Raw genomic sequence first — 19,888 nt, forward strand, 5'->3', positions numbered from 1 at the left:
TACCGATAACAGAAGATGTGAATACAGGTCACATTTGACTTCTGCAATTACAAGAGATGCTCCAAGTGGTAACCATCAGCGTCCAGACATTTCTGATTATGGCGAACTACTGCTTGAGCAGCGTTGGCCAAAGTTTCCATTTGTGTACATTTTTTTTAGCACCCCCGGTATATATGTAAGTTTAAGGTTTAATTCCAAGTTTAATTCAAATTTCAGGTTTTAGTTAAGCAATTCCTTCTCTCCTAGAATCCTCCTGTATAAATCTCTGCCTCAGAGGCACAATGGAAAGAGGAAAGAAAAATCAGGTTGGAAGAAACCACTGGTTAACCTCAGGGATAAGCTCTGCCACAAACATTATCCTCCCCTCAGAATGTTTCCACTTGTACAGTTTTGAAGTGACTTGAGACAAGAGAGAAAGCGATGGAAGGACTTGAGCAAAAGTCACGCCATTCATCAATTGCTCACAGTATTTGTTAAGCACCTGCTACGTGAAACACTATGATGAGTGTTAAGGACACAACACTAAACTTAAAAAAAGGAAGGAAGGAAGGAAGGAAGGAAGGAAGGAAGGAAGGAAGGAAGGAAGGAAGGAAGGAAGGAAGGAAGGAAAGAAATGTGTCCTGCCCTGTAGACCTGTACTCTAGCAGCAGAGATAGACATTTGACCAATCATTGCTCTTTGGTAGGGAGGCACAAGTCCCTTGAGAGCGAGGTCACCTCACTCCATCTGAGGGGATAAGCAGACACTTCCTAGATGGAGCACATTTAAGCAGCCATGAGTAGGAGTTAAGACAAAGCCCTGAGGATGGAAAGGGGTAGCGGATGAAGCGAGGATGGTGGCACTTGAAGCGAAGGGAAGAGTAGCACCACAGTAGAGAACACTCCATCTCAAATGATAAGAATAAAAGATATAAGTGTCATGTGAAGGAAATGTTTCAATTTACTTTAATGGAATAGTTAGTTGAGTCCAACATCTTCGTTTTGCCAATGATAAAACAGAAATCCAGAGAGATTAAGGTTCCTTTCATCTGTAACTTATACATACATCCACTATTGCAATGAACACATCTTATTACAATTTCTTTGTTGACATTTATGTCTTCCTCAAAATATTTGAACCCTCAGAAGTCAGACATTCCAGAACGATTTATTGAACTAAGTAGAATGATACAAACTAGGCCTGCAACGAGACTCACACTGCTAAATTCTCAAATACTGCCAAATTCTTATTTTCTAATTCTCTTATGTAATCACTAAAGTACTTGTGGTTGTGTTAGTTAAAAGATAATTAAGTAGATTACAGATTCTTGACCATCAGCTTCATTTCAGCCATATTGTCTTGAGGTTATCTTCTGTCTTTTCTTGATGAGGACCTCGGAAACACTTGCCTAATACAAGTAACCCTTAAGGAGAGGTACTTCTTCTGCCATTGGCTAATGGCATCCATGGTATGTTGGGGTTTCCTAATTTCTGTCCACAAAGTCTGAATTGTACCCTCTTTGGAGTCGGTAACTCCGTCTGTGCTTGCTGCATGCCTCATTTTCCCATGATGCTACACAAATGGGACCTTTTTATGTGCGTCTACCCCAGATACCACATGGAGAATTCTCAACAAAAGATTATCCATCACTCACGCTGTCAGGACCACGGTTTCTCCTTTCCAGATGTCACTCGAGGTTTATAGCTCCACACATTTCACTTTGTACTCATTTTCTCCAAGTACCATGTGTGTACCCTGGTATGTTGTAAGTTTACTCAGTGTCTTTCATTGCCATTTCAGGTAAATCATCACCTATAGCAGAAGCCAGTCCTGTAACGGTAACACCAGAGGAGATTGACAACATGGAAAAGAAAAATGAACTGAGACTCAAAATAAAGGAAGAGCATCTTGCTGCCCTGCAATTTGAAGGTAGCAATTGGAAAGAACTAAGATGATACTTTTCAGTAGAAAATAGATCAGCTGGCAAACAGCCCACAGCCACTCAAACTATGTCTATGAGAACACAAGGCCAACTGAATGAGAAGTATGGCATTCAATTGGTTGTTTCCACGTGACCCTGTGAAATCTAGATTTGACTCTTGTACAATTGTCCGCTAGGATCTCAGAGAGTTGAAGAAGAGATGAGGCGAGCACCCGCAGTAATTAAAATCTTAAAGAATAGAAACAAAAAAAGAATAATTTAGAGGTGGCATGATTTTACAGGTTGAAAGAAGGCTTGAGGCTACATAGGTGGGTGGTTTTATATTATAATAAGAATAATTTAGGCCTCTCGTTAGAAAAATAAACCCTGTCCAAAGGTGAACAGGCCCTGAAAGTGGGTTCTTGGGAGCAGAGGCCATAGAAGAGCCAATCACGGATCAAGAATGTTCAAGGGCCTCCTTCTGTGTGGATATGGTAAGGACTCCACAATACTGTCTCCTGCTAGCTCATCAGGTTGTCTCATAATGCAATGCAAAGTAGAATTTTAAAAGATCAGGAAACCGAGCAAAAGTATTCTAACTGGAAAGAAACCATGGTCAATATATTAGATGACAAAACCAGAAAATTGCAGCATAGAGTCAGCTGGGGCACATTAACAACTTAATGACCATTAGCTCTTTTTTAATTATTATTAGTTTCAGGTGTACAAAACAATGTAATAATTAGACATTTATCATTTATATCCCTCACATAGTGATAACTCCCTTTCCCCATCTACTACCCCTCTGACATCGCACACAGCCATTACATTTCCACTGTCTCTATTCCTAATGCTATATTCCACTTCTGTATATATACAATTTTATATATATATATAAAATTGTAGTTGACATTCATTATTGTTCAGCTTCAGCTTCAGGTGTACAGTGCAGTGATCAGGGACCTACTCATCCCAGAGGTGGCCTCCCTAGTTAGCTCCTAACAATGCTTTCCATCCCTGGCTTCTCTCCTCTTGTCCCCTCCCCATCCTACTACGACCTGCTTCCGTAATCTCAAGAGTAAAATCTGAAGTAAATTGAACATGGGAGAATCTGTGAGGTCAGGGAAGGCAGGACACAGCTTTTCCCCCACTGCCTGTCCCACCTCTGCTTTAAAAATGCTTCACCTTTCAGTTCTTCAGTACGTGATCCCCGCTGTGCCTCAATTCCCATTCAAATAAATATTTACTGAGTTCCCATTATATGCCAGGCCCTGCAGTAGTTGCTGGAAACACACACACACACAACAAACAAAAATAAAACCCAATCTGGAGGAAGAGAAATGCAAACTCCATATAATACTCTAATATTGGAGGCTGGCTTATAGGACAAAGGGCACATGGGGAGAGTCAAGAAAGACTTCCCAGCAGGCGATTTAAGGCTTCAGCAGAAGTGACAGAATGTGGAGAAGTTTGCCCTGGGGACAAATGCAGCAGGGATGGGAGGGGAGAACAGGTGACCTGCTCCGGAGTCTTGTGCATATTCTAGGAAAGGGACACAGGGAGGCCACATCATGGAGGGACATATAGACCCTGCCAAGAAAGTTACATTTTCTCTCATAGCAACCAGGAGCAAGGAAATAATTCTGAGCAGAAAAGCAACAGTGATCCCCTGTGCAGGTGAGACAGGGCGGAGCTGGGTTTGCACTTGAGGTGGGGAAAGGAACGTACAGAAAGCAGGACTGAGGTGATTGCGGTAGTTCAGATGACAGATAATCCGTGCCCAAACTAGGCCAGTGACAATGGAAAAAGCAAAGAAGAAAGGTCAAAACGATATTTTACAGGTACAATCCACAGACCTTATTGTGTGCCAGGGACAGCAATGGGCCCTGGGACACATAGGCTTGATCCCGTTTCCCCAATGCTGAGAAAGACGATGGCATTGCCATCTTAAAGTTCTAAAGTAGAAAGATCATCAAGAGAGTTGCACCCTTTTGAAATTAGGAAATTATCTATTTGTGTTTTTCCATTTCAATTTGTCAAAGAGTATATTGCTATAAAGTATGATACATGTAAAAGCTCTATAGTTTTTGTTGAAATAAACTGTCAAATGACTCTAACACATGCTACATTTTGCTTCTCAATGAGATGGATGGGTATTACTTATCTATATTGGTATATTAAATGTGTACCTAAAGCTTCACAAATTGAGGCATGGTTGGTTTAAAATTGAATTCAGTTCATCAGGAAATGCATGTACATATAATACACTTAAAAATCTTTATTTCTCTTTTTAAATAGAGAGAGCCACACAGTTCCGACTTGAACTGATAAAGATAAAAGCATTGGCTTTCCTTGAAGATTTAGTGACAAAGATGGTTGATGTATATAAACTCATGGAAATGTGGCTTGGTGAGAGGTACTTGAATGAAATGGCCAGGTAAAGTGCTGCCTGACTTTTAAATACTACACTTTGTTAATTCCTGAAGACCAAAATTGGCAAAGGTTATTAAGGTATATACAAGTGTTAATTACATTTATAAAGAGAAATTTTGACCTTTTAGGAAATCACATGTACATTTGTATTGACTCTTTTCAAACAGTTAATCACGTTTCAAAGGGTTGAATTGCAATATCCAGTTTTGCACATTATTTGAGTTTGCTTTTTACATTGCTCAATGAGGACCTTAGTTTACAAGGTAAGATTTTAGATAACTTTAAAGTATTTTTCAGAAGTAAGATAATATTTCCTTTCTTTCTCATGCCAGACTTATTATTAGTCAGGGCCAATTAATGGGAGATTAAGAAGTCAGTGACTGGAACGTTTCACGGGTTAGGCTGAGTCCCTTGACTGAGTAACACCCTGTTGAAAGAGTAACACCCTATTCTGTTTTTCTGCTGGGTTCCAAAGGCTTTCCAGATGCTCATTGCTAAGAGTCTCATCCTCTTAATTCTCCCTTAAAAGGCATGAAGAGAACCCTCGGCAGAGTGGAAACAGCCCTTATCTGAGAGTCAGGAGGCCTGATCATCCAGGAAACTAGGGTTCTCTCATTGTCCACACATTAGCAGTGTGCCTAATTGTTTCCGCCTCTTGCCTTTCATCTATAAAAGGAAACACTCCAACCAGGGTATTTCATAGGTTTCTACTAGATCTAGATTTTGTGATACACTACAGTTTGCGATAAACATTTACTGAAAATTTGGAAGTTGCTACAATACATAGAATACAGATGGCAAGTATTCTCAGAAGCAACAACTGCTGTCTAAGAGATGGTTGCTATGGTTTGATTTCTCCAATGCTTGTCTCATAATGAAAGTTCTGTTGTAAAATCTTCAGCCTAGTTGTTTATATCTGTTGCTTTACAGTAACACACACACACACACACACACACACACACCAGTGTGCGTGCACACACGCACCCTCATCCTGGTGACCTTACTGCAGTAATGTTTAAAACAATTTGACTACTGAATCGCCAACTCAGTTACTCAGCAGTGTCATAGCTGTGGTGTTCAGTTCTGTTCTCTGCCTGTCGCTTACAAATGAAAATACATCTTCTTCATTCTTAGGATTCACAGCTCCCAGCCATGTGGCCATCAAACGTAAATGCTTCTTATTTTTATCAGAGGTACTCCTATTTCTCAGGTGTAGAATTCTTTAAAGAATTTTTGCAATAACCAAAACAGGAACAGTCCTAGATTTTGACTTCTTGTGGCCACGTGTATATATATACAAAACCTCTGAATGTGGCCACAAGAAGTCAAAATCTAGGACTGCTCAGCTCTGCTTTGTGTCTTGGTTTTTGCAAAAATTCTCTAACAGTTAAAAAAACCAGGAAGAGCTTCAAATCCCACTTTTCATTTCCCTAGCATTTTTCTCCTCCCATTCTTGATTAAGTTACTCTTGGTAGCCTTCCACTAGATGGTGCACTTATTTTGATGTGCTGGTTATGGCTTGATCTCAGTTTTCATCTGGAGTCTCTCCTCATTCACTGTTGTAAACTCAGGAGTTATCCAATGCCTTTCTCCTCTGGCCCCGAGCACACAAACACCATCAAATATAAACTAACTAGAGAAGACATACTCTGTGGACACTCACAAATACAGCATCCTGGGGTTGAATTCAAGGGTGTCTTTTGAAAGAAAGCAACGAATACTAACTTTTAAATTTTCAGTATGTATTTTGGTATTCCTGAGTTATGTAAGAGCAGGTGAGCAGACTAAAATGCATTTTTCTGCCATGTTCAATCTTTATTGCAAGATATAAACAAGATACTTTCAGTAGTACCGTGATATTATATTAATACTTATTCCTGTAAAAATCTTCTCTGGCCTTTAAAAGGGTCTTTAATTGAGGCCATAACTATAATCCCCAGTTGAACTAAATCTGTGCCCTATGCGATTTCACTTTAATAACCATAAGGTGTTCAGTTATGTGTGATTGGCTCCATTGCAAAGATAATGAAATTCAGAGACCTCAGGTAACTTACCCAAGTGGTGTCCTGGAATGAGAATTCAGCTTCCCGCGCTTTTTCCACTGAACCACAGTGGTTCCTAACTATTGCTGCTTATACTTAAATTTATAATGTTTATATAAATCTGATTCACTTTATAATTTATCCTGATTCCAGATAAATGTGTTATTCTAGCAGTCATATTTTACAAGTATTTTTTCTGCCCTATAACCTTATTCTGGTTCAAACTTAGAATAAAACATCTCTCTTGACATAATCTTGTTTACATAGTAAAATATGTTCTAGTACTAATATAACCATACTTAATGAAGTCTCTTTTTGTTCATCTTTGTGTATAATGTGTGACTGTTAGCTCTGTTAACGAGCAGGTATTTGTTTCTAATCTACACTTATTTATTTGTACCCTGTCTTTTTACAAATGGGTTTGAAGAGAAATTAGAGTTTTTGAACATATAGATTGAATTGTCTAACTCAGCTATACAATGTGTTAACTTTGTGTGGCTATCCAAAAAGCAACACCCATTAATCTAATAGTATCTCTAACGAGGGTAACCCCTATTCATTTTTCCACTTTCAGTGTAGAAAAATTAACTGAGGTAGCTCGCTATCACATCGAAACATCTACAAAAATCCAGAATGAACTCTATTTAGGCCAAGAAGACTTCTTCATTAATGGTGATATAGAGGTCTTCCCAGATCCCCCTCTTCCGATACGTCCTCCACCCGTAGAAAAGGAAGAAAATGGCACCTTGACCATCGATCAGCTTGACAGTCTTCGAGATCAGTTCTTAGATACAGCGCCCAAAGGTAGGAAAAATTATTATTATGCAAAGAGCATAAAAAAGGTCAAGATCAACCAGGCTGTCAATCATTTGCCCACAAATATTAATAAAATCAGCCCTTTGGGATTACATGGCACAAAAATGAGCCCTTGCTTTGTTCTAGTTTATCTCGTATTTACTTCAGCCAACAGAGATCTGAATTAAGCAAACAGGGGAAACACAGTGTCTAATACTTTGGCAGTGTGGTGACCCTCACTCCTGGCAGTTCTGCTCTCCTGCCTCCCCTGCACCTGGCCGGCAAGTTGGTAAATTTGAGTATTACTCCATCTGGCAATTGAGAGACAGCCTTTGTCTGTATTTCTAGTTTAAGTTTTGTATTGGGATTATGAGTTTGTATTGGTGGAAGTGGATTTTGAAAATTATCAACCACTCATAATCCCTTTCAGAAGGGACCTTAGTATTTGTGATGATAACCATCGTATGTCTTGGCTCCAACTTCAAAACCAGAGTTTGTATTTCAACTAAAAGTTATAAAATGAATAAGAAATAGCAGCTATAACTTGACATGTGTATATTTTAGCAGATTAACTCTAGAAGCCCTGGGGACTAAAAGATGTCAACTGATTTATCTGCTTTCAGAGTATGGTAGAAATACAACAGCTTTCAAGGTCCAGTCTAAAAAGGAAGGAAGGGAGAAGAAAGAATGAGAAGGACAGAGATAGTTACATTAAAAAAAAAAAAAAAAGTAGATGTAAAAAGAAAACCACTTGCACTATGGGCTTAGAGTGGAGTTTGAAAATGCAAGCAAAAAAGAAGACAATAGAAATGTCTATCTAGGTTCTTTCTGGAACAGAATATGAACTTTATAAAAGTGTTCAAGAATGCAGAGCCAAGGGGAATCAGTGCACAATGAGGTTGGTCAGAGAAAATTTTGTGGGGCAATAATTTGGAGGGAGGAACTGAAAGAAGAGTGCTTTGATGGTAAGGATACAGAGGATATTTAGAATGAGCAAAACAGTCACTAGGAAACATATAGCTATGAGGCATGAGTACGGATGTTGCAGGAAAGGTCAGAAGCCTGCCCTGCTTCTCCTCCCCAACTGCAGGAGCTTCAGGCAAACAGATGGGGAGGCTTCCTCTGTCTGGGGAACCACCTCCACCCACCCCAGCGGAGCAATTAACCCAGATTTAATAATAACAGTTGGAGTTAATGCAGAACTTACAAGGCTATGTAATACTGTGGGACTTGGGGATCTACATGGTTCAAAATGAGTTATGGTCTATGAGCAAACAGTTTGAACTCTTTTCATTATTATTATCTGTTATACCATTTGAAAAAATATCTATTGCATATGTTGCTCTTTTAAGTACATGTAAAATACTTAGCACAGTACTGGGTAGTCTATCAATAGAAGTAATATTCTTTGTTATCATTTTTGCTAATGTTATAAAGGGAAGGCAAAATAATAATCATTCCATTTTCTGCATCCCAGAGTCACAGAATTAGAGGTCCTCATGACATCTTCAGAGTCAGGCTACAAAGGTTGACAGTGCCCCTCCCTGAGGAAGTCCAATAATTACCACTCACCCCTTCTCCCCATTTCACCTGGCCCCCAAAAACATTCTCTGACTTTCATTTTTCTTCCTCCATTCTGTGATTGTTCTTCACTGCCTTAAATGATACACCCTGAAATGAAGTTTTCATCATATTCCTTCCAAGAATTGGAAAACAATATGTTATGATACCTTGCATTTGCCCTAGAACTCTACAATTTCAAAAGATGATATTAGTTGAAGTGATAGCAGCTTTGAAAGTACGGACCAACTGGCTGAATGTGCTACATTTCTAAATGTGTGATCCTACAGAACTTGCTGCTTGAACTTGAAAATTGCTATTATTATTTCTAAGTCGGAAATAAATGAGCATTTCCTTATACTATTTCATGTATGCCAATGCAACTGATGATATCTGAGATGCAAACTTCAAGTTCACTAAAACACATATTCAAAAAAGATGAACAGATGGGTTTTTTGGAAGCAAGCATACATATTTACACATAACTGTCATTATGTGACTAGGCCCACAGTAAGATTTTTTAGCAAATCTACAAAATCCTTAAGTTAATGTCCTTAAGTTATACTTTGTAACTTTTGTTTATACTACATAAATAAAAATTATGGAGGGAAATGGATAATCTTTGCTTAAAACAAGTGCTAAATACTTTAAATACTTGTGAGTAGCAACTGTCAGGATATAAATGGAAAGAACTAAAGCTTAAGGACTTTTCTGCTGAGTATAAGTTAATCCACTTGAACATTAAAAGTCTTCATTGAAATAGTTCTTACTAAAGATAATGTGAAGTTGAAAATGCATCACATACTTTAATGTTTATATTCAACACTCCTTTCCTGGTCAAATTGTGCCATTTGTGATTATTCCAAATTTTTGGTAAAGGTGGTAATTATATATAAAATACCATTTCTTGATGTTTGTCACAAAGATGCTGGGGACAAACATGACCTCATGTGTGATAATCATACAAGATTATGCAAAATGCAATGAAACAACTTGTCATGCTAGCATTTTTCTTGCTACTCAGCAAAGGTCCATACTTTAGAATCTTAGGAGCAGCTTAAGTGAAAGACAGCCACTGAATCTACAAGATGTTCTTTCCATTGACTGCCCCAGGAATCACTCCCATGAGTATACTCCCAGCAGAGAGGGGATTTAGTGAGTATTTTCTGAATTGTAACAATAGACAAAATTGGCATGGTGTCAGACCCTATGTGTCAAGCCCCATTTCCCTGTTAATTCACTTCTTACCCATGGCTAGATGAGTAAGAAGACCCATCCATGGGTAAGAAGAGTTAGGCAGTTCTTTTTAAATCTACCTCTTATCAAATGACTGTAGTAAGATCTTGGGCAAGTTCTTTAACCTCTCTCTGTGTCACTTTCCTCATCTGTAAAATGGGGTAATTCATGGGGTTATTAGTAGTTACGTAATTGATATATATATAAGTATCTGGTAAATAGAATGTGCAATTTAAGTGTGATATAAGCCATTATCACTGCATTGCTTACTTATGGTAATATCACATCGTTGTATAAAAGGTAGCACTATACAGTATTGATGCAAACTTCTTATTATCCAAAATGTTGGCTTAGCATCCTGAGGTACACATACCCCAACAGCCCTTGCAGCATTACCCCAGAACACTTCCAAAAAAAAAAAAAAGAAAATCACACTACCTGGTAAAGCTAAACCATGAAGTGTGTGGCTCCCCTGGGACCATAAGCATCCATAACAAAACACTCATCTTGTGTACTGCAGTGAGCGCTGGTAGGCACAGCTTGTCTCTGAACAGCAAGTGCCAAGCACATGAGGAAGACAGCCTTTCTCCAAGGGAAGCACTTTGGAGTCTGTAGAAACTAGAACACGTGAGCAATGTTCTTCTGTCCCCACTTAAGCCATAGGAACTCCTTTTTCTTGTCAGCCCATCAGTACTCCATGCAATGTCTGTAAAGACAGTTCAGAGCTACTTTGGCTTCTGCTGAGAGGCTATTTGGAGAGAACAAAGTTCAGCAAATTCTGTACCCTCACTCCTTCTTCAAGAGAGGCAGCATTTAGTTGTTCAAGACGTGTGACATTCTTCTAAAAAGTGACAAGGAGCCCTCCTGCAAACCCCTCCTGGAGACCCTAAGAATCAGTGACTGGTCTCAGAGACAGAGGACACAGATTCAGACCTCTAGGCTGTAGAGGCTCGGCTAGATCATTCAGCTACACGGTCTTTACAGGAATTCAAGGCAGGAAGAAGTTACTGCCACGTGTGTGGATCAGCACAGGGTGTTAGCTTGTAGGAAAGTTCCAGCCAGCACTTTCTAGGAAGAGAAGTAGGAGCAGGGTATTCCAGGCACAGGGAAACTGGAGTAGACATTGAGATTTTGAGGTGGCATTACATATTTAGGGAACAGCAAGCAGACCAGCTGGGGCATGAAGCAGGAGGAGGTGAGGACCACAAAGAGGCTGTGGTCAAGTTGTGAAGTTTCAAGTAGCTGACAAAGTGCACACAGCTGGGCTCGATGGCGTTGAGAGCCCAGGGATGTGGAAAACGGATTAGAGGAAGGTGGAGACTCTGAGAGCAGCAGACGCTACTCTGCCCCTCTACAGAGCCTCAACCAACCGAGAGGAGTGAGGACATCTGGGTTGTTGCTGGAAAGGAGTAACTAGAAAGTTCTGTGGGCTTTTCTAGGCTTAGCATCTCTGAGAAAATTATAAACATATGATAGTCTATATTTGCTGGTAAGCGAGTCCCGTATTTTGATTTGAAAAGTAATTAAATTTGTCTGTTATTTACACAAATCAAGAAATATAGGAAGGTCTTTGTGCTCGCTTCGGCAGCCCATGTACTAAAAAAGAAATATAGGAAGGTCTCTTAGGAAAGGTATGATAGAAGAAGGATTGGTGTTATTAACAGGAATATGTTGTCAGGTGGCAAAAATCGAGGGAATACAGCAAAAAACAAGTGTGGGCCTTCATATGCCCGATGGTTCTCTCCGTGGGTGAACTCCTTCCGCTAGATCAGAATCAGGTCACGGAAATGCAGTGGTAGATCTAGAAGACTTTGGACCTGGTAAAACTGTCTGTGGGCAGTTTTAGGTGTTGCTTCAGGAAGAAACATTTTCTCACAAAGCCAGAGAATTTACATGGGGCAAATGAATGTATGTGCTCAGAATTCAAGATAACAAACACTTTCTAGAAAACTTGTCCATAAAACTGAAAACAGCAAAGCTAGCCTAATCAGTAGTGAGAGTTAAAGTCCTTTCCTTTAGCAATAAGAGACTTCGTTTTTCATGCATTCATTCAGTTATTCACTAATATTTCTATGTGTAGAGCAGGTACCTCGCCTGCTGCTAAAGGCCTAGTGTGGGAAACTGACAAGTCACCCAATATGTAGGTAAGAAAACGAAGGCATCAAGTGCATGGAGGCTTGTTTTCAACAAGAACAGTAGTGCTCAGGATTTGGGGGGAAAAAAGTGTAGGTGGGGGTGGCCATTTTAACAACAACTGCAAAAAGACTGATTCAAAGGCAAAATCGAAGTTAGATGCAAACAAGGTAAGAAAGGCAGCGGCAGGTTGACCAATGTCAAAGGTTTTCAATTAAAAGACATTAAGAGATATGAGATCAAGAAAATCAATTCAAAAAGGAGATTTATTTTCTTAAACGTCTACCAAGTGCTTAGCACTCGTCTGGACGTTAGGGACACAAAAGATGTAAGTGTGTTTCTATCAGCAGAGTTTAAAATTTGATTGAGGAGTCAAAGCCTAGGACAGGAAGATCAACATGAGGTATTTTAATATTATGCTAAGTGAAATAAGTCAGACAGAAAAAGTCGAGAACCATGTGACTTCACTCATGTGTGGGATATAAAACTGAAAGCAACAAAGGTACAAGACAAACAAATAAAGAAACAAAAACTCATAGACACAGACAACAGTTTAGTGGTTACCCAGAGGGTAAGGGGGGAGGAGGCAGGTAGAAGAGGGGTCAAACGGGGTTCAAATATGTGGTGATGGAAGGAGAACTGACTCTGAGCGGTGAGAACACAATGTGATATCTAGATGATATATGACAGAATTGTACACTTGAAACCTAACCATTGTCACCCCAGTAAATTTAATTTAAAAAAAGAAAGAAAAAAATGTATCACACAAACACATATTTCAATATTTCATCATACTATAAAATAGGACAATGTAATGCTCAGCAGTGTCATGAAAGTTGTAAGAGGAAGATATGTTTGTGGTCCAGGCGCTCTGCCTTCAGGGAGAAACTGGTATTTTAGGACTTTGTTCTGTGTAATTTGTCTTTTTTTGTCCTTCCATCCAAACATATACACATTCTCCTCTCGGTCAAATTATCAAATGTCTGTCAAAAATGAGACCTTTGAGGAAAAAGAAAAAGATGAGGCATGAGGCACAGCTGCTTTACAAAACCACTTGGGATGGGACTCATGCCTGACACACTTTTTGTAACATGGTGGCTCGACCACTGCCAGAGAAGGCAGGGCTGAGGTGGGAGGGAACAGATGTCCAAGGCAAATGTTGCAGACACGCTGCCATGCATGTTCTGTTATCCTTTTGTGCTCACCATGGGAAGGAAATGATGTCTAAAAGCAGTGCCTGTTATGTATGGAGAGATGGATTCTAGAGTGAAGAAGGTCATAGAGCCCTTATGAGAAGCCGGTCATCGCGCAGTATGTAAATAAGGGGGCTGTGGAATAGGCTTCCTGCTAGTGAATCCCAGCTCCACTACTTACGAGCACTGTGACACTGAGCAGATTAATTAATGTCTCTGTGCCTTAGTTTTTTACCCAGAAAATGGTGATGATAGTAATTAGTCTATTTTCTTAACTATAAAATAAGAATAGTGTATTATGAGGATTCAGCTATAGAAACCACTTAAAGTACTAACCAGAATTTCTGAAAAGTAGTAATCACTCACTATAATTTTTCCAGAAAAAATGAGCAAAAGTGGGTGGCAGGCATTAAGCAAAACTGAGGGCAGACATTGGTGAATACTTAAAATAACAATGTAGAGTTATGTTAAAGACAGGAATCCTCCAGACGATGTGAGTCGAGTCACCGAAAAGCAAACAAAGCCATGGAAATTTGACCGTTACCTTCCCAAGAGGAACAATCAATTTTTGAAAATTTGGCTGAAAAAATACCCTTGGCTTGTATATGATGAGATACTAAATCTTATGTTCTGTGGCCTGTGTCGGAAGCATGGAGTGAAGTCAAGGGGAAATCAAATGAGCTTCTTTTATGGCACCGACAATTTCAGTACCGAATTTCTCAGTACACATCATCTCAGCGAGGCTCATGTGCAGGCTTCATTAATGGAAGCCACGAGTGCTTCTCCAGTGCACAGAGCCACCACGGAACTGATGGTGAGGGCCATGAGCAAAGTGACCCTCGGGAGAGTCGAAAACTTATTCAGGTCATGCCATGCGATCGCCAAGACCGGACGTCCCCTCAAAGATTTTATCTGGCTGTGCGAGTTGGATGATATGAAGGGTGTTGATATTGGCCCGGTATTCAGAACTAACAAATCGGCAAGAACATTTATGTATTTTATTGCGGAAGTAGAACGGAGACATCTAAGAGAGAAACTAGAAGAAAGTAAATTTTTCTCTGTCATCAGTGATGGAGTCACAGACAGTCCAGTGGAGGGAGCTGCACTTGTCTACGTGCAGTTTGCACAGGCAGGAAAAGTGCATTGCCAAATTGTTGGGGTACAGACAGCAGTAAAGAAGGATCCCCTGGCAATAAAAAATGCCATTGAGAAAACTCTAGAGAGAAGTCTTCAACTTAGGCTGCCGAACAAAGACTGGGCAAAGAGACTGGTAGGTTTTGGAAGCGATGGTGCCCCCAGCTCAGAGGGAGAAAGCAACGGGGTGGCCCTGCTTTTAAGAGAAATTCAGCCACGTGTGCTAACTGTATATTGCTTTGCACATCATCTTGAACTATCTTACAAGGCACTGTTCCAGAGCATTCCCCTGTACAATGATGTCAGAGACCTTCTTCATAGGGTTTATCACTTCTACCACAGTTCTCCGCATCATAAGAGTTCTCTGGTAACTGCTTTCAAAGGCCTTCGCCTTCGCCCCGTGATGCCTTCTCAAGTAGGAGGCAGGAAGTGGCTTCAGGAATTACAGGCAGCCCTCCAGAACTTTCTTAAGGGGTATCCTGCGATTGTCCAGCAGCTGCATTCAGTAAGTGATTTTTTAGATGCTACACCATTTCAGTTTTTCTAAATAACAGAAAGAATTTTTATCGAGCAAGTTGCAATAATAATCTTGAGAACGATAGACCACTATTTTATTCCCCACCTGTGTTACAGACAGATGAAGACGGAAGTGACACCAGTCACCCGAAAGCCAAAGAACTTCTAGAGTTCCTTCGCCAAGCAGACATGGTCAAATTTGTCCATTTCTTGGTGGATGTCATCAATGCGCTTAGCATTCTCTCCCGTGTCGGTAAGAACAGAAATTCTTCCATCGCGGATGTATTTGCCACCGTAGCGTCTACACTAGAAATGCTCAGCATATATCAAACGAGGTGAGGAGTCGGGGATGATCTGAGGGTCTGTCAATAGACATTTCAACTTGGGAAATCATTTGTCAGGTGCTTTTTCATTCAATTGTTTGCTTGGGGGACTTTTTCTTTCTCTCTAGACCAGGGCCCAAAGAACGGAGGGTGAATTCAGTCACACACTTTCATGGTTACCGCCTAGAAGGAAAAGCAAACATTTCTGATGTGAGGAACACGGTTTTAACACACCTTATCCAGAGGCTGCGAGGCTGTTTCAGAGATGCCAGCCAAGATGTAGTGAAGGCAACCATGATTGGAAGCTTTAAATTGTGGCCCACACAGATAAATCAAGGTAGCGTATGTGCACTGACTCTGAACCTTCAGCTCTTTGGCTGTCTGTATGAGTGCCTTTCACATATGTGACTTTTCATTTTGTATACGGATGGCAGAATTTGGAGAAAAAGAGGTATCCGTCTTGACTGCACATTATGAACCGGTATTGGAAGCTGCCAATGTGCACATCGATGAACTGGACACTGAATGGAGCATGTTGAAATCAGAGATTTACGCTAGGTAAGCGTAAGTAAACTAGTTGATATTTATAAATATTTGGGTAAAAGTTAGGAGTCTCAATCTTTTACGTTTTTCACGTTCCCTCTCAGGTTTCAGAACATCCGCACATTGACCTGGGATTTTGTGAATTCTGTTTACTTACACAAGTATCCAAATATCCTGACACTCGTGGACCTGTTGCTGACCCTCCCCGCAAGTTCAGCTGAGACAGGACGTGGCTTCAGTCATATGCAACGCACCAAGTCACAAATGCATGCCAAGATCAAGGCTGATGGCATGACGGATCTCCTGATAATTCAGCTGAATTCTCCAGACATTAATAACTTTGACCCCAGGAAAGCTATCCATTTATGGAATAGGAGAACACCATCTTCAACTGGTGACACCAGACCCAATTCAGATTGCTCATCAAACTCAGAAAGCCATTATGAAAGTGATTAGTCATATGATAAATACCGACTTCACCACTGATCATAGACAAAAAATTATTTCCAAAAACCTGAAAGTTGAAAGTAAAACTGTCGCAGGTCTTCTCATCCAACACAAAAGGCGTTTGGCACCTTCCAGATATACAAAGCAAAAATCCCAAGATTGGTTTCCCAGTAACTTTCTAGTCCTGCTTCTATATTCACACATTCTTTCACATTCTTTGGGCAGAGGTGTATACTTCTAAGCAATGGTGTTATTTTGATATCATCTTTCTGAGAGGTATTGCTAAGGGTTACCGGACTATGATTATGATCTGAATTCCTTCAGGCCTGGGACACAATTAAACTGTTTTTCCTGGATAATTCTAAATGATAGTTACATCAGATAATTAACTTAGGGTCAAATTGAAAGGGAGTTTCTTTTTGATCCATGAACAAAATTTGTAAGTTTATCTGTTTCTGTTACCGCATAATATGTGAAGATCGTATCACTACATGCCTGGGTTACTTAAGTAACAAGGTCAAATATTAAAATAGTCTACAAATTTCGCACTAAGGTCCCAGGTAAACAATTCCTATGTAAACTAAAAGTATTGTATTACAGTACTTTGCTTGCATCATGGCTATTAGTGACAGTAGAAATATTTTACATGTCTACCAGAATTTGTAAATACTTTGAGCTTCTTCATGGTGTCAGTAGAGTTTATTTATGTTTTCGTCGTGAGGAACATGAATGATTTATTTCTAATATATCTGAAAACCAATGTAGTATCATATAAAGATGATTTTATTGAAAATTCTACTACCCTGGAAAGCGTTCTCATCTCTGTAAAATTGGATACTCAGGTTTGATCAAAAAGGATAGAGAGTTTCTTTCTGAACAAGCTGCTGGATGGCTAAGCATATCAAAGAAATACATGTTCTGCTCTTTCTACCCAGAAAATTACCTTCCAAATCTCAAAATTGTATATTTGGCTTGAACCACTGAAGTTTTAAAAGGATTATTGTATGTTCCTAAAGGTTAAAGGAAATGATGATGTTTATGTTGGAGATGTACAAAGAGAAATTTGAGATGCTACGTTTTCACTCTTTTTATTTCTAAACAAAGAAGAATAGTCATATACTCTGGACCTGAAAGACACACAATACATACAGGAGTCTCTCCTGGGTTTCAAAGTTACCTCTATTACGGAAATTAGACACTTTTTAACAAATTATTTATTTTGCTTTCCTATTTCTTTTTAAATGCATGTGCATGCAATTTGAAATGAGAGACTGAGCAGACATCTCTGTTGGAGTAGATTAGTGTATAAGTAGTAAATTAGCATAAAGTAGATTAGTGTATCAGAACAAAGTAATTAAAAGGCTAGTGATCTTTAATAAAATACTTTGGAATAGTGAACCAATTAGGTGATTAAATTAAGTCTTCCAATCCCATAATTTAACAATTCAAATCTCCCTACATTTACAAAAACAAATCTATTCTGATCTAAAGAGCAAAATGAGGATAAAAATCTTACCTCAATAACTGTGGTGATCTGCATGCTTTTGAAGCACCTTTATCCCATGTTTATCAAAATATTTTACTTTTGTGTCCTACTGATAATAGAAAAGCGCAGAATTTTGTTTTAATTCAACCTATTCTGAGTAAAAGGTCAAAGAAGACTCCAAACTAATAAAGTCTCAGTATTTTGTCCAATCTGGAATGATTTATTACTCAGCAAAAAAAGATATTTTGACTTAGCTGGGAAACATAATGGGAGAGCATCAGGAAGTTTATTATAATTTTTATGTATTCAAAATGTCTTATTTCTCAAAAGGTTACACTTTTAAATAATATGAATACAGTGACTACACAAATACCCATTATTTATTCTATTTGGGCAAAATAAAACAAATCCTTGTCACATAACTGAAAAATATGTTTCATTGTATTATAGGCATAATAGGAAATAAAACATTTACTGATATTCTGCTTGATTTGGTCACCCTGAACTATGGAACAAACAACTTTCCTAGTAGTTGGATGAACCTCACTCAACCTGAAGTAAGTGTCAATTTTGTTTGGGTTTCAAAGCTTTGAGAATTCTTATTTGATCAGTAAGTCAGTAGTTTTAAAATAACCAGCTCTTGCACAGTATCTAACATTTAGTAGACAACCGATAAAACTTGAATGAATGGACTTGAACTTGAGACACATACGAGTAGTATGCACATGCTCAGTATTCAAGGAATGAGTGAGGATAACAGTGAATGAAACATTATAGAGACTGAGGCTCAGCCTCTAAGTTTGTATCTATTGCTACCTCGTAGAATGATCCTAGTAATAGTAGATGCTTCTGGCAGTTCTTGCTTTTCATCATATTCTGTTTCTTAAGAATGTATCAGAAAACAAAGCGGTTAAAGAATATTTCCCTACAGACAGTAGAGCCCTTGCACAGCCATTGCTATCATCTTTATTCCTCCTCTACCGAGAAGGTACAAGATCAACTGGAGTCACACATGTAAAATCGTTGTGTAACAGTAAGCAAAAACACAAATGTCAAGGAAGCAAAAGGTGAAACACTGTCTAGGTACTGTCTGATGAGGATTGGTTGGTAGAATCCGAGGGAACATAAGTCAGAAGTGGCGTTACCCACCAGTCTACAATCCTACTTCCCGCCCCTGAATCTCTGACTAAGAAACACGAGCAGGGAGAGCTTCATTATAGACTCATACAAATATTCCAACGGCATTTCTTGTTTTCTTCTAGTTGCAGGAGTTAACATCTCTATTAACAGTAAACTTGGAGTTCGTGGACTGGCGGAAATTCTTGTTAGTAACCGCGCTGCCTTGGCCCATCCCTCTGGAGGAGCAGCTCCTCAAGACCCTGCAGAGGTTCAAGGCTGTGGATGAGGAGCGGTTGGGCACCGTCACTTTCCAGCAGTACATGCAGGTTGCTGTTAACCTCTGGTGACACTAACACCAGACTACTTTTGACCTAAAAAGTAGAATGTAACTTTTGACCTAAAAAGTAGAATTGCTTTGCCAGAGCAATTCTGGTGCAGTACAGAATCCAGATTGCCGAGAACTGAGGAAGTGAATAAGTCTTTAGGAAGTGAAGACAAGAAATGATTCATTTTTGAGAAGTTTGAGTAAGGAAGGTGTGAGAGTGAAATCCTGTAACTAAGAAGGGCCTGAATCGCTTATTTTGTGTCTATTAATTGAATGCATCCTGTTGCTCACCATTTCACAATTCTGGTAGACACAAAAGATGGAAGCATTTATAGTTGCTACTTCAGAAACAGGGTGATACCCTCTCGGGGCCTGTATCTCCAATGAATACCCCTATTGAAAGATCACATCCCTCCTGCTTCTCTTTTCTTTCATCATTAATGGATGGCATGCTTATGGCCATCTCTGAGGTTCACAAGATCCTACAGTCGAGCCAGAAGAAATAGCACTTGCATGTTGAGGAGATTCCTTCAAACTGATCAAGAAAGGTGCTAAGCTGATTGGGCTCTGATTTATCTTCCCAGTAGAGCAATTTATGAATTCTATCACTGTCCTGGACTTACAACTCGCCAAGATGATTGTGTCTAAAAACAAAAACAGCAGAGCAAAACTGACTGTTTTTATCATTGGCTTAAGATTTTAA

The 19,888-nt window shown here is 39.4% G+C and overlaps 1 protein-coding gene across 4 annotated transcripts in view; it reads left to right on the forward strand.

Moving 5' to 3' along the window:
- SPEF2 (sperm flagellar and cilia associated 2) overlaps positions 1 to 19,888 on the forward strand; it is a 162,010-nt gene that overhangs the window by 116,137 nt on the left and 25,985 nt on the right. For 2 of the 4 annotated variants that reach the window (XM_088796480.1, XM_088796481.1), the window contains 8 exons: positions 1,780 to 1,908; positions 4,199 to 4,337; positions 6,950 to 7,179; positions 13,766 to 14,931; positions 15,060 to 15,277; positions 15,394 to 15,602; positions 15,700 to 15,823; positions 15,913 to 18,030. In XM_088796480.1, the coding sequence (XP_088652606.1) occupies positions 1,780 to 1,908; positions 4,199 to 4,337; positions 6,950 to 7,179; positions 13,766 to 14,931; positions 15,060 to 15,277; positions 15,394 to 15,602; positions 15,700 to 15,823; positions 15,913 to 16,264 (2,567 nt within the window). In that variant the 3' untranslated portion in view covers positions 16,265 to 18,030. Of the gene's footprint in view, positions 1 to 1,779; positions 1,909 to 4,198; positions 4,338 to 6,949; positions 7,180 to 13,765; positions 14,932 to 15,059; positions 15,278 to 15,393; positions 15,603 to 15,699; positions 15,824 to 15,912; positions 18,031 to 18,191; positions 18,299 to 19,003; positions 19,187 to 19,888 lie in introns of those variants that run through there. The other 2 variants (XM_088796483.1, XM_088796482.1) reach the window with 1 other exon arrangement.

Source organism: Rhinolophus sinicus, chromosome 3 (genome assembly GCF_057876585.1).
Source record: "Rhinolophus sinicus isolate RSI-liver-muscle chromosome 3, RSI-T2T, whole genome shotgun sequence".
In the NCBI taxonomy this organism is placed as follows: domain Eukaryota; kingdom Metazoa; phylum Chordata; class Mammalia; order Chiroptera; family Rhinolophidae; genus Rhinolophus; species Rhinolophus sinicus.